At 43.5% G+C, this 14,056-nt stretch overlaps 1 protein-coding gene across 7 annotated transcripts in view; it reads right to left on the bottom strand.

Annotated features, from left to right (window-relative positions):
• Positions 1-8,207: 8,207 nt before the first annotated feature.
• The window catches only part of LCOR (ligand dependent nuclear receptor corepressor), a 126,864-nt gene continuing 121,015 nt past the window's right edge, over positions 8,208-14,056 (bottom strand). For 6 of the 7 annotated variants that reach the window (XM_029201139.1, XM_029201144.1, XM_029201143.1 and 3 more), the window contains one exon: positions 8,615-13,636. In XM_029201139.1, the coding sequence (XP_029056972.1) occupies positions 9,313-13,636 (4,324 nt within the window). In that variant the 3' untranslated portion in view covers positions 8,615-9,312. Of the gene's footprint in view, positions 13,637-14,056 lie in introns of all 7 variants that reach the window. The other variant, XM_029201142.1, reaches the window with a different exon arrangement.

Raw genomic sequence — 14,056 nt, 5'->3', positions numbered from 1 at the left:
ATACAAAAGAGAAGACATATTCCAAAAGCCTAAAAAACTACATTATTCTATTAATGGTTATCTGGGTGTGGGGTATTTTTCATAAAGTTCAGGACGGTCACAAGGAGAGGCTGCTAAACAGCTTAGAAATCTGTTGGACTGAACACGCTGGGACGCTTGGAGAGGCAACTGCCCTCTTTGCATGAACCTAAACGATTTAACCCCAGACACGGAGGGGGCTTCAGATATTTCAAACTCAGGCACAGAGGAGGAGTACAGGAAATGGGCTAGCTCTTAAAGGTAGCTCAGATACAGTCAAAGGACTTTTTATTGGCCATTTACATTTTTAATGTGAAAGGTTCTTACACTTATGCTACAGCCAAATGCGTTTTGCCTCAGCTAGATTCTGTAAACCCTACAAATTCATGGAAAATTGATAATTCTTCAGTCTCTATGCCCAATTTTTGATGTGTCTGGTGCTGGCAGATTTCTCATCCATCGCTAGTGTCGTATGATGTGAAGGAGCGTGCAGACAAACAGAAGCAAAAATTCAAGTACAGCAACCTCTCCAGCAAAGGCAAGAGGTCTTAGCAAGAGCTGTTCTACCCCCACCCTATCCTCTGAGACAAGGGCTAACGCAGAGCCCGGAATAAATGCTATTACCTAGAATCTTATTGCTTACAGGCAACACATCAGAAAGAAAACCTGGAAATCTGCTCTGCAGATCTGGGGGCTGACCACTGACCAGTTTATCATACATATGTGTGTGTGTGTGTGTGTGTGTATATATATATATATATATATATATATATAATATACAATATATAACATAACCAGATGAGAAGAGGGAACGATTAAAGCTTGGATTTGATGTAACATTACAGATCAAATGCCCCAAACAGCTCTCAACCTGCTGGTTTTTGTTCTTTCTCCATGTGTGAACTGTGTTATGAAAGGAAGTCCACTGCTCAAAATATATTCTTCTACAATACTACAATGCAAACCAACATCACTCAGAACATGAATCTGTACACAGCACATGTAATAAATATTTTTTAAAAACTATTTACAACATTATTTCTCGTGAACATTTAGATGAGAGCAAAGTTTATTTCTTCCTGCAAAGGTTAAAAAAGTTCTGACTGTCTAGTTCAGTGCTAAATTCCCTGGCACCTAGTTACCCTTTCACATTTTATCTTAAAATCAGATTTGCTTACAAATAGCATCTGAAAAAAACATTCTCCAGCATTACTGTTCAAGTGTCTTCCTCATTTGTTTAGAAAAGACAAAGGGAGGCCATAAGTAAATATGCTAATTATGGTTCAAATGGATGACACAAATCCCTGTGTGTCCAGTCCCAAGCTCACCGCAGTCCTGGAGCTGCAGTTCTCAGTCCAGCCAGCCGGGCAGAATGAGAATCGTGACTCAGACAGGGGTGCCCAGGAATGGGGCACAGGGAAGAGGAACCTGATGGGAAAGCATTAGTTCCATTACATTTACGGGTGCTGAATTGCAGACCAGGACTCCTGGGAAGTAAAGCTGCACACATCTTAGAGCAGATGACCTCACTGTGTACCATCAGTTATAGGTGGGCTGGCCCACATCTGCACAGATGCTGAGAGAGGGAGGAGGCAGCGAGCTGAGGCGCTCAGTACTCAGTCAAGGTGCAGGAGGAAACGTGCTTATCTCCCGTGGTTAACGAGAGTGGGAACAGGTGTCTTTCACGAAGGTGAGAAAGACTAAAATACATCTTAATGCTTTCTTTAGGCAACCAGTGGTTTCTCCATATCCCACAGGTATAGGTTTGGATTTCCTTGGGGTTACAACTAAGGCTCATCTCCCTGCACAGGATGTTGAAATCTACAGCTGAATGTACCAACTGTGTACGCAAAATGTGGGCTGCTAGAGGCAAGCCCCGATGCCATACCTGGTACAGCCACACCGATTGTGGGAGACCCACTTTGTTTTGGGATGGGGTGACAGTGGGGATTGTGCTCAGGTTCCCAATCCAGTTGCATCTGCCCCAATACAGTGAGGGCTTCAAGGCTCACCCTTCTGCCTTCACTATGTTGTTTGGGGGTTCAGCGGCCGAGCATCGTAGCTGGGGAGGATGGGTTCTCTAGAAATAAAACTTTTTTGGAAAGCCCTTTTGACATTAATTTTTTTTGTTTGTTAAAATAAATACTTTCTATAGAAGCATTTGAACAGGAAAATACCACTATTTACACAGTGAAATAAATTTCACAGTGGTGTGTATAAATACGTATTATATATATGTATTTGAAATCATAGTCACATAGTCTCCTAGAACTATTAAGAATGCAGAAATCACTGGTGAAACTTATAACCTTAAGCTATAGTGGCTCTAAAACTAATCCCTACCTGTGGTACAAATATACAAAATTATGAAAATCTTGTTTGTATAGCATCTCTTCCACAAACTAGCTCCCAAATTCTACAGATTTAGCTACAAGACGACATGAAGTGTAGATTACAGAAAACGATTTGAGTGAGAAAGTTGGTAAGGTGACTACATTTGGACCCAATGGCTAACTACGAGAAGAAAAATAGTTATGAAAAGAAATGCTTCTAATACAACATATATATGTTCAGTGAAGCACTTGAAAGGTAGACTTCCCAGAGGCCTCCTGGAAGGGGGCTTGGGGCATAAGCAGAAGAGGGAAGAGGCAAGGTGCCAAAGGTGGGTCCTCAAAATGAGGTGAGTTAGGCCTGACCAGGAGCGGGCTTCACTGGCCAGGCCAGAGAGCTCTGAACTTCGGTCTAAAGCTGCTGGTGGGCTGACAAGGTGCCATCGACATGCTGGTATTTTTAAGAGAGCTGAGGATGGGTAATCTGGATTAGAGGTTCAGACAGGTAAAAAGACCAGCCATTTATATTCACAAGTAATGACCGAAGCTTGGGGAGTGATAAACTTGCAAATATACTGTACATGAATATACTGTATAGCTTCTGGGGGTGAAACTAACACGCTCTCTGCCTGCCGGGAGAGGCACTATTCTAGGCTTTAAGTTCACGAGGAAATCCGTTTGTGTTGAGCACTGCTGTAGGGGAATACCTCTCCATGAGAGTCAAGTTCACCCTGACTCATAAACATGAAGACAACTGTAGTACTTTTAGTTTAAAAGACTTTGTACTTTTAGCTTTAACTAGTTATCCTAGTAGATGAGATTGAATGTCCACGATTCAACAAATACTCAAGCCACAAAGGGAGATATATTTTTTTCTCTAATACACAAGCATTAGTCAGGAATAATGTGGAACAGCAGCTGTGTGCTAAGATCGAACAGGCAGAAACCGTGAAATCTAAAAGGAAAGAGATGTTGCAATGCTGCACTACATAAAAAAGTAAGTTTGTGCCTAACTGGCCACACAATTTGATCTTGAATGACATATTGCAAGGGCCAGTAAACCTCTTCTTTAAAGGGTCAGGTAGTAAATAGCTTATATTTTAGGCTGTGTGGGCCACATGGCCACAGGCAGAAACCGTGAAATCTAAAAGGAAAGAGATGTTGCAATGCTGCACTACATAAAAAAATAAGTTTGTGCCTAACTGGCCACACAATTTGATCTTGAATGACATATTGCAAGGGCCAGTAAACCTTTTCTTTAAAGGGTCAGGTAGTAAATAGCTTATATTTTAGGCTGTGTGGGCCACATGGGGTCTCTTTACTCTTTTTTTTTTTTTTAACATAACCCTTAAAAAAACAAGGTACAATGCACTCCTCCAATCTCTGGTATATTATAAAACCATGGGCAAGTGGTTCTTTTTTTAATAAGCAATCTACTTCCATGTGGCCTGCCTACTGGGCACCTCATGTTAAATGGAATGGTCCCAGGCAGGTGAGAGAGCCTCTGAGTCACTTTGCTCACTGGTGAGCATAACCGCACACCTGCCCCTCTGAGCACTAACATAAACCACCAGGGCTCTGGGAAAATGATCAGACAAAGGGAAGGTAATGCAAGGAACTGGCCAGCTGTGGCTCAATTCCAAGGGCAGAAGCATGAGCAAGGATGCCTGCAAGGTGACTCAGGTGGTTCCCTGGGTCCCCAGTATAGCATGGCAAGCAGCATCAGAGAGCTCTGGGTTTCTGCCTGAGCATGAAAGTATCTTTAAGTGAAGGAGGTCAGACTTTCATGCCTTCCAATCCGTCCACTGTAGAATACAGCAGTTTGTTCTGACGTTTCAAGGCATGAACTATATCGAAGGCTGTCTCAAAAGGCTTCCCATAATTCTGCTTGTATTAAATACAATCATCTTTTTATTTTCTCTTTCTCCCTGAAAAGGACTTGGGAGCAAGCCTGGGGTAGAGTATTTACTGCTAGGATGTGAGGATTGCCCTGCTGATGCCTTACATAGACATGATTTCATACTCAGAAAAATTTCCAATATTTCAGTGGATACCGAGCCATGAGAAGATAAAAATTCATAGTTAAGAATTCAAAATGATAATTAGGTTTCAAAACAAAAGGAACAGTCACTGTTTTAGAGCCACTGAGAAACAGATCCTTGAGTTTTGGGGGAGGGGGAAGACAAAACCTTGGCAGTTGACAGGATTTAATCTAATCATCCATAAGTTCTCAGTCACGCTCAGGTTGTAATAGGCTCCAATTTTCTATTAGTCTTTCTAAAGCACTTCAAGCCTCTATCTTTCAGTTGCTGGCGTGCCTTTAATAAAATTATTTTGAAAGAAGAGTAGCTGACTGAAAAAAGTTATCAGTGCCAATATATTTTTTATTTTCCTAGAAGCTGGCCAAAAATATTACATAATAAACAATGCCTTCGGTTTATGATTGGACTTTGTTTCCTCTCTGTGCAAAGGCTTTTCCATATCTAAATGTAAGGTTCAGAAAACTGAACATCCACCTAAAGTTGTCTCAACTAATTTTGAAAGAAACAAAATTTGGCTTACTTTAGTAATAAACAAGAAGTGAAGCCAGAGTCAGGTCTATGATAAAAACTGAATGAAAGGAGAGGCCCAGGCCACATCATGTTAGAACTCTGCATTCCTAGTTGCTCATGGATTCTGACTCCAGAGGTTAAGGTGGCCTCGATTTGGCCACTGTGATGGGTGATCCTAACAGGATGTGAGGCTAAGGTAGCTCAAGTTTCAGGAGATGGTATCTGATGTGCTGTGGCAATATAATGTGTCTTTTTTGTAGCAAGAAAAAATAAAGACATGTAAAAAGAACAAAATTGAGATAACATAAGGAGGAAGGAGAAGAAAAGAAGAAGACAGGCGAAGAGGCAGAAGGAAGGAGAAGATAAACCAGGGAAGCTTTTTTATCCTGAAAAAAAGGTTCTTTTCTCAGGCATGGGTCAGCAAACTTTTTCTTAAAGGTCCAGGTAGTAAATATTTTAGGCTTTTGTGGGTCATGTGGCCTCTGTTGCAGATGCCCAACTCTGCTGGAAAGCAGCCAGAGACAACACACAAACAAATGGGAGGGGCTGTGTTCCAGAAACCTTTTATTTACAAAAGAATGACCAGCCCACAGTTTGCAGACCTGTGAAAGATCATCTGTCGGCCAAATGAGACCCTGCATGGGCTGACCTAAAACCAAAAGGTGTGGGTGTGGCAACTTGGGCCAGTACCTTGGGAAACTCCAGCCCAGTCCCAGGGGCAGTGCCAAGACCCAGACTCACTGAGGGTGACACTACAGCGTCTCCAGCTTGCCTCACATAGCATGTTGCCCTTTCCTACTTGGCTCTTAGGTCCATCGATCAACAGGCAAACTGCCCACAAATGATGGTGACAGCTTCAGTCATCACTACAGAATTCATCACAAGGGAGAAAAGAGTCCAAACTTCAATTCAAAATGACCGTCTTGAAGTGATGTTTTACTGATGACCTATCTGAACAGTGAGAAATTCACCTGCACAGTATGTGATGCGTAGAGGATCCTATTAAAAGCACCACCTTTGTGAAAGGATGACTAACACCTATCTATACTATGCAGGAACAATGAGGCACGAAACCCACAGCCTAAGATTATTTCTTAAATAAGGCTTGTGTAGAAGTCTTTAATGAAGTACAGACACAACAGAATTGGCCTACCTAAGGGAGCCAAGGGACTAGCAACTGCAGGTTAACAGACATTAATAACATTTGTATATAAGAAGCCTCAAGAGCACAACAAAGGTTCGTGGCCTTCCTGCTGCGCTGCAAGATTGCTACACGTCTGAGGAAGTGCTAGGGGTGAGGCTCTGGACCCCAACTGAGGGTACAGTCTCCATGCTGTCCTCCCAAACCCAGGGAGCCTCAGGGGATAGAAAATGGGAGATAGAAATGGGTCTCCTGAAGAGGGCTCACCTCTGGGGAGCTATGGTAGAGCTTCAGTGATTGCTTCCCAGGCGTCTTCCAGCTCCTCCAGAAGCTTAGAGGAAATACCAATGTTCTCTGGTCATCAACATCAGCTCCAACATCACTTCACTGAGCACAGGCCCAGGAGGAGAATTCCTTTCAAATTTGCAATCCAGAAGGTGGGACAGACTGCCTTTGCATCGAGTGGCAAGCCACACTGTGACAATGGCTATAGGAAGGTCTTTGCAAGAGAGGGAAGACAAGGGGAGACTCGAGATGAAACCAAGGCTTGGAGGTGTCTGGGAGACAGGTTTGCCAGCATCTGTTGTAAGTGTAAAAGGGCTTCCAGAGTTGGCCCTCAAGTTTGCTTTTTTTCTTTCTTCTATTAGTAAAGTTAACTGAATAAGCAAAAATGAGATTCAACAAATATGAAAATAATTCTAAACTTTTAAGTGTCTTAATTATGTAGAATCCCAGTCTATTTAAATGTGGTCTACTATAAAGTGTAAGTTGATTTTAAAGATGATCCATTGCATTGTTAGGTGTATAAAATAAATACATAAACATTGATACCTTATCTCAAATGCTGCCTAGAATGGGAGAGAAGGCTATTATCTTGAAGTAAGCTTTTAAAAATGAAAAAGAACTTAGAAAAGTAATGGAATGAATTATAAATCAGCAACTGGAAAAGTACCACCCACTTACAGCCTCACATCCCTAACCTAATCCAAGCACCCTTACAAGGTAGTCTATATGCAGCTAAGGGGGCACCTTGAACGTATTTACAGGGATCAGCACACCTGACATGGGCAAACCTCCACCGTTTAAGTCACCGCAAAAACAATATCCAGTGACGACTATATGAAAAGATTTTTAAAAACTTTAAAACCACTTTTATAGATTAAACGAACCTACTTAAAACAGGTTAATGCTTCTGTGCAACTTAATGCTGAGAAAGGTTGCCAACATACACACTCAGCAGTTTCATTAATATAGGTCGCTCCTGAATGGCCAAAGTCAAAGATATTAAAAAGGAAAAAAAAAGACTCATGGGATAGAGGAGACACCACGAAAAAAAAAATCAAGGCTTCATGGAAGATAGTAAACTTCACTGTCTATAAAATTCAACACAATTTTCCATTTCCCATGAATCAAATGCTTTTCTCCAGTCCTATCCAATCAGAAGTTTTCATTATATACAGCAAAACTTTAACAGAATGGGTAGAAAACCTGTTTTATCATGATTTGAATGAACTAATGCATGAATAAAGGTACATCTGGGTTAATCCAAACAGATCTGAAGCAATATGAATGGAAACATTTTTAATAAAAAGGAGAGAGTAGCAGCTATTCATACAAGCCTATTCTGGGGAGAGAGCATGTTAGAGAAGCTGGCTGAGGCTTTAGCAACCAAGCCTTACTGGTAGAGTGGCCCAATGGAGATGTCGAGTACACACTATGTTATAATGGAGCAATGTCACAGGCACCAAGGTAAAGCCAATGTACCCATCTTAGGCCTCAAACAACATCAGTTACAAATATTGCAGCTCACACTTTTGAGCCATGAAACAGAGCCTGACATGACAGAGGCCAGTGTAATACTACAAGTATTAACTGCTAGTATGGTGCTAACCAATCAGAAAGGGCACCTACTACTCTAACCATGTACATTTCACATTGGAATACCAACTGAACATTAGCTCCTGGTACAGGGGTGTGTATGGGCACACTGTGAGATGTTGGTGCTCCTTTCTCCAACAGCAAGGCTGCTCTGACCTTTATACAATTCTGTGTTGTTTACACCTCTCTGAGTCTGGTGCCATAGTGATTTGGGGGATACTCACAGAGACCCTGGGCTACATTTAAGTCATCTGGCATATGCTAATTACTCAGCTCATGAACACCCTATCACACTGCATGGAGAAGAAAGAATTTTACTGTAAAACTGGGCTTGGGAGACATTTGTGGCTTATAACCACATGCAAATGCACCCAAACATACACACACACATCTTAAGCTTTTCTATTACTGAAAATAACATTTTGGCTTTCTTTGACTGTGGAAGTACTCAGGGCAAGGAAAAAATCAGAACGGTCACTCTTATCCTAATTGTCAAATTACGGCTACAAGATGGAAAAAAGGTCCTAGTTTTGTTTTTTTTTTTCCCCCAAAGTAGGATGAAAACCTCATTAGTGTGCTAGCAATCCTGCAAGGCCAAAAATGAAAAGGATGATAAGAATCAGTAATGCAAATAATTTGGGGGATGTGAATAACTTTTAGAGCCCATAAGTCAATATTAACACCTTGTGACTCACCTCTTATCCCATGGGCACATAATTTAGAATACATTTCTTCAAATGACAAAAGATCAGAGATGAGTGACCAACAATGAATATGAATTTTTAAAATGGGGTAACAGAAATATTAATCTTTTATAATAATTATAAATTCCCTCTGCATTCTCCACATACCATAAAAATGATTTGGTTTAGCTTTCAAATATCATTTAAACAAACGAGACAGAGGGAAGTTCACTGCTGGGGTTTGCAAAGAGGAGCATCTGTTCATGTACAGATACCGCAGGGTGGCTGCTGAAAAGCTACTTTTATGTGCATGATGGTGGTCTTCTCGGCTACAGTACAAGTGCTTGTGCATCAAGTATAAAATACAAGCCTTTAATCACATAGATCAGCTTTTTAGCTTTTGTAAATTTAAAAACAAAAAGGATAAATAAGGCACTGTACTTTTAAAAACTAAAACTGCTTGGTTCCAAGTTTAAAACCCAAGGAACAACCAGAATATAATATATAACTTCCCTTACTCAGCCTCAGAGAAAGACTCTGCAAGTTCCCTTCTCCATCTGAGACGCAATTTCTGACATCTTAAATTGTGGTGTTCTCCATTAACTGCAGATTTGAAAGGCTTGATAAGCTTATAAAAGCAGATTTAGTTAATGCAAAATAAAGGGTTACTTCTATAGAACAGTTTTAACTCTTGAATACTGCCCTTCCAATCACTTTGTATCCATCCGCCTCCGTTTGCTGTGGGAAGAGTCCAGCTTTGCCTTCAGCTTTCGCTTTCTCTGGGCTGCACTGTTCTCTGGGGTTTTCGTCGAGGGTCTGGCCCGAGTCTTTCCACTGCTCTGCTTCCTATTTGTGGCTTTCTGTGGCCTTGAAGAGGACTCGCCTGCCCCTTTTTGCTTTGCAGGTTTTGTCACTATCTCCGAGGGGGAGGGCTGGGTAGGTCTTTTGTTTGTATTCTCTTTTTCTTTCCTGGAGGGAGGGCAGCTCTTCCCAGGTGACTTTTTAGGAATCTTCCCTTTCTTCTCTTTCAAAGTCGTCTTTTTGGGCAGTTGGTTGACTCTGTCCCTTGCAGATGGCTTCTTGGCAGCGGGGGTTCTGGTGGATCCATCAACGTGCTTTTCTCTGCTGGCCTTCATCGCAGCTCCCTTGTCCTTCCTGTCCTGAGTGCTGCCGCCTTCTGTCCTCTTGCGTTTATTCTGAACTTCTGCTTTCGGCGAGATTTCAGACGTCTGCTTCCCTTTCCTTCCCTTCATTCCATCGGTACTCTTGGGCTTAACAGGAAACCCATCTGCACCTACTTGCAGGGCAAGCTTGGGGGACATCAGAGGGTTGATGCACACACTCTTACAACTCTGTTTACTTTCCACAGCCGGACCAAATGGGCTTTCCACTTTCTCATTCTTGATCAAACGCTGCTGGGCTCTGAGCTTTCCTCGAATGTTGGAGTATTTTCTAAGGATTCGGGTACTGGCAGGGGTAGGTGAGTTTGTGGGAGGATGGCTATTTCTACCTTCCTTGACCTCCTCTATGCTGTCTTCAGGATTGGGGCTGAGGCTAACGTCACTGTCATCCTCTGGCTCCACTTGGTCAGGATCGTCTCGGAATTTAGCCCAGAGCTTCTGTGTTTTCCAATTGTTCCTAGCAGGAGTAGCTCCGGGAAATTTCTTCAAGTGTTTCTTCAGGCGTTCAGCCTGGAGTGAACTGGGGTACAGGCTGCAAGGAGAGTACTTCTGAAGAGGATGCTTGACAGGTGGGATGTCTCCTGGAAGACGAGTATTGAGCTTCTTCACAATTACCAGAGACCGGGTTTCAGTTGTCTCTAAGAACCACTTGCAAACATTAGATAATTTAAAGTTTGTCATAAACAGCATCTGAACAGGAGAAAACTTTTGAACCTCCAGTGAACCCCGACATTTCCGTGACCTTTTCTTGCTTTTCCAAATTTCCTTCAGCTTATCTGACTTGTTCCTTGCTCTTGGTGCTGGCTGGGCTTCTTTCTCCAGCTGGATCCAGCCCTTCTGAACTTTCATGTACTGGGCATTGAAATTGGCGATGAGCTCTTGGTTCTCCTCCTCGGCACACCATTCTACAAACTTTGGCTGGTCGTCTGCCACTGTGTCCACATCATCCTCGTCTAAGGGATCTCCACTCTCTGAAGTTTCATTTTCCTTTGGCATTGTGTTTCCTTGTGCTGCTTCCTTTTCGGAAGTCACTTTTATAGTATCCAAGGAGTCCAGAGAATGAGCATGTCTTAGGTTGTAGGTTGAGGAGGTCAGTCTTGTAAGCCTTGGGACCCATTTTGGGGGCCCAGCAGCGTCATCACTTCTACTACTTGACAATCCAACTGTGCTAGATAGCACGTCACTGTCGTCATCTTTACGCGGGCTGTCCGCACTATCTATATCATTTACAACCTCTTCTGTCTCTTGTGCAGGAACAGGTCCTGGCTTCTCTTTTGATTGTTCTGGGAACGTACAAGGAATGCTTTCAGAGGGGTCTTGAGTACTGTTCTCACCTAATTTAGACTGAACATAGATTTCCAGTTTCTCTCCAGGCAGGGGCTGGCCAACTGTGGCTAAGGGGTCACTGCTGGGGAAAACACCTTCTTCTTCCCCCTTGACTTCTTTTGCTAGCATGTTTTTAAAAGCCTGCCTGGTGATCATCCCACCTCCTTCGCCCTCCTGCTCAGCATCTTTCCCAGAGGGGTTTTCATTGACATTTGGGTTTTCAGTGTCCTCCAGAGTTTTTGTATGGAAACCTTCAGTCAGGAAGCTCTCAGGTGCTGCCCCACCAGGATACCCTTCTTTTTTAGAACGTTTTGCACCAGGATTTTTAGAAACCTTGATCTCAGCACAAGCAGAGGAAGAATCTGAACTTTGATTTCTTAGGCACCTATCGGCAGAGGAAGAATCTGAAAGTTGACTTCTTAGGCACCTATCAGAGGCCTCGGGGAATTTTTTACCTTTTTTCTTCTTGTCCAGATTCTCTTCAGGTGAGTCAATGTTTTGATCACACATATCTTTTTCTGTAGGATGTTTTGCATCACCATCCTCTCCCTCGAATTTTCCTGTACCACCTGGTGCCTCGCTTTCCTCAATTTCACTGGGGTTTTCATTAGTCAAAGTGCTGCTTTCCTTCAAGAGTGGGTCAGTATCTAACTCCTGAGCGTCTTCGGTCTTAGCCACAGTACCGATGCTTTGGTCTTCCTCAGCCTTTCCCAGACTCGTGGGAGGCTCCAAGCCCACTGGGGGACTTTGATTTTCTGAGCACAGAGGACTTTCCTCTCTACTTACTGTTTCAGGAGGGGAACAAGGCCTAGGAACAACATCTTCACTGCCTCCCTCAGAAAGGCTCTCTGTGGAGGGAAGCAGGGGACAGTCTTGGGGTACACTCATCTCCTTTGTATCTAGCAGTTCAACTGGCGGTTGGTCTCGTTCAGGGGAAGATATCCCACTTCCTGTGGGAGCTGAGACCGCGGAGCTGCCTTCTGGAAGATCCTCTTCAGGAAGGTGAGCAGGGAGAGGCCACGCTGGGTTGGAGGCTGCTGTCTCCTTTGATCTAGAGGAGCTGCTTGGGTTTGCGTTATTTGTCACAGGGCAAACCTCAGGCTCTTGAGATTCCTTTTCAGATGATGCATCTCTGTCTCCTTCCTTGAGGGAGGTTATTTCTTTACTAGGTTCTTCAGGGTTGTCTTCTCTGGGATGCTGCACATCTACTGTAGGCTGAGGTGATGAAATGATAAGGGTCTGCTTGGGAGTCACCACTGCCTCTGAGGCCAGTGTCGAGCAGCTGGCTTTTTCTTGGGAGTGTAAATTCCTGGCCAGTGTGCGAACAGTTGGCAGCTCACAACAATCACCATTGAAAAAGTATCCTCGAGTACTCTTCCTGGCTGTTTTCCGAGAAGATAACACCGATCGTTGATTCTCAAAGTGGCATTCTGTTATTGGCTGGCTGATATAAACGACATCACATTGGTTATCATAATCGTTTATCCTCAACCCTGATGCCCTTTTACTTTTCCGAGCTGTCTTAATGGAGGCTGAAAGCATCCTGGTTCGTGAATGTCCATTAGATGCTTTGTGTACAGGTGGCATGGGGCTGGGGGCTAACCAACCGTCTTTGGAATGATCAAACTGGCTCTTATCACTGGGCTGTAAATGGTAACCCATTTTATTTCTTCCTAATGAGTGAAGATGGTTCTCTTGCTTTGGCCTTGAATCTTGTTCACTTGCCTCTAAGTCCTGGCGTAAAGGTGTTTTTGAGCTACACTGTAAAGCATTCTCTTTGTCAGCAGTTCTAGGTGAATTCCCCATAAACCCTGAGTCCCAAGCCTCTTCTGATAAAGCTCTGAATGAATTTCTTTGAGAAACAATACAGCTGTTGCTCTCCTCACTATTCTCGGTTGCCACTTTTGCTGCAATTAGATTTTCTACTAAAGCTGAACTCTGCACATGGTCTTTACCATCCTTGCATATTTTCACATCTGTGTCTTGCTCCTGTCCAGTGGTTTGCCCCTCCAAGCTCTTAGAGATGTGGTGGAAGTTTACTGAGGAAGAATTAGATGTAGTGAGGTATCCCAGAGTGGAACTATCCATTGAATTCGGTTTAGTGGTTGGAAGTTCAGAGGAATCTTTTTGGACAACAGTCAAAGTATTCTCTCTTCCGTCTACAGAGTTTGTCTCGGGAGGAGGCTCCTTTAGGGCCTGTTCTGTCAAGTGTTGAGGGCTGTGAGAGCCTGATGAGTCTATGAACAACTCTACAGAAGTAGAAGACTTCATATTGAGACACACGGCATCCTTTTCCTTACGTCTGGTGCCGAGCTGGGCACAGCCAGCACTGCAGGTGGAGGCATCCATTGTTGCAGAACCCGAAGGTCGCCGGTCCTCGGCGCCCGGCTGAGGTTCAGTGTACAGATCGTTCAGAACACGGATGAGCTGCTTCTGATGATGAGTGCACAGCGTGACCATAAACTTCTCCAGCGGGGACTTCGACTGATCGTTAGAATCTACTGCTATCGCCTCTGCTGAGTTCTCACTAGACAGACAAAAAGAGAGAAGAAATTACTATGGTTATTTTCCAAAGAACCATTCGTACATTATGAAATTCATCGATGTTGCTCAGGTTGTACAGAGAATTGACACTCTGGCCAAAGCTGGTTCTAAGTGCCCATGTGCCTTTTATTCAATAAATGAGGAGCATTTACTTCGTTAAAATATGAGGCCAGCCCTGTTATATTCTCAATTTTTAGTGACAACTTTCATACTTTTTTTTTTTTTTTTTTTGCGGTACGCGGGCCTCTCACTGTTGTGGCCTCTCCCGCCGCGGAGCACAGGCTCCGGACGCGCAGGCTCAGCGGCCATGGCTCACGGGCCCAGCTGCTCCGCGGCACGTGGGATCTTCCCGGACTGGGGCACGAACCCGTGACCCCTGCATCGGCAGGCGGACTCTCAACCC

This window comes from Monodon monoceros, unplaced genomic scaffold (genome assembly GCF_005190385.1).
Source record: "Monodon monoceros isolate NGI ecotype Baffin Bay Population unplaced genomic scaffold, NGI_Narwhal_1 Super_Scaffold_4, whole genome shotgun sequence".
Taxonomy (NCBI): domain Eukaryota; kingdom Metazoa; phylum Chordata; class Mammalia; order Artiodactyla; family Monodontidae; genus Monodon; species Monodon monoceros.
The sequence above is the reverse complement of the archived record's forward strand: the minus strand, read 5'-3'. Positions and strand labels throughout refer to the sequence as shown.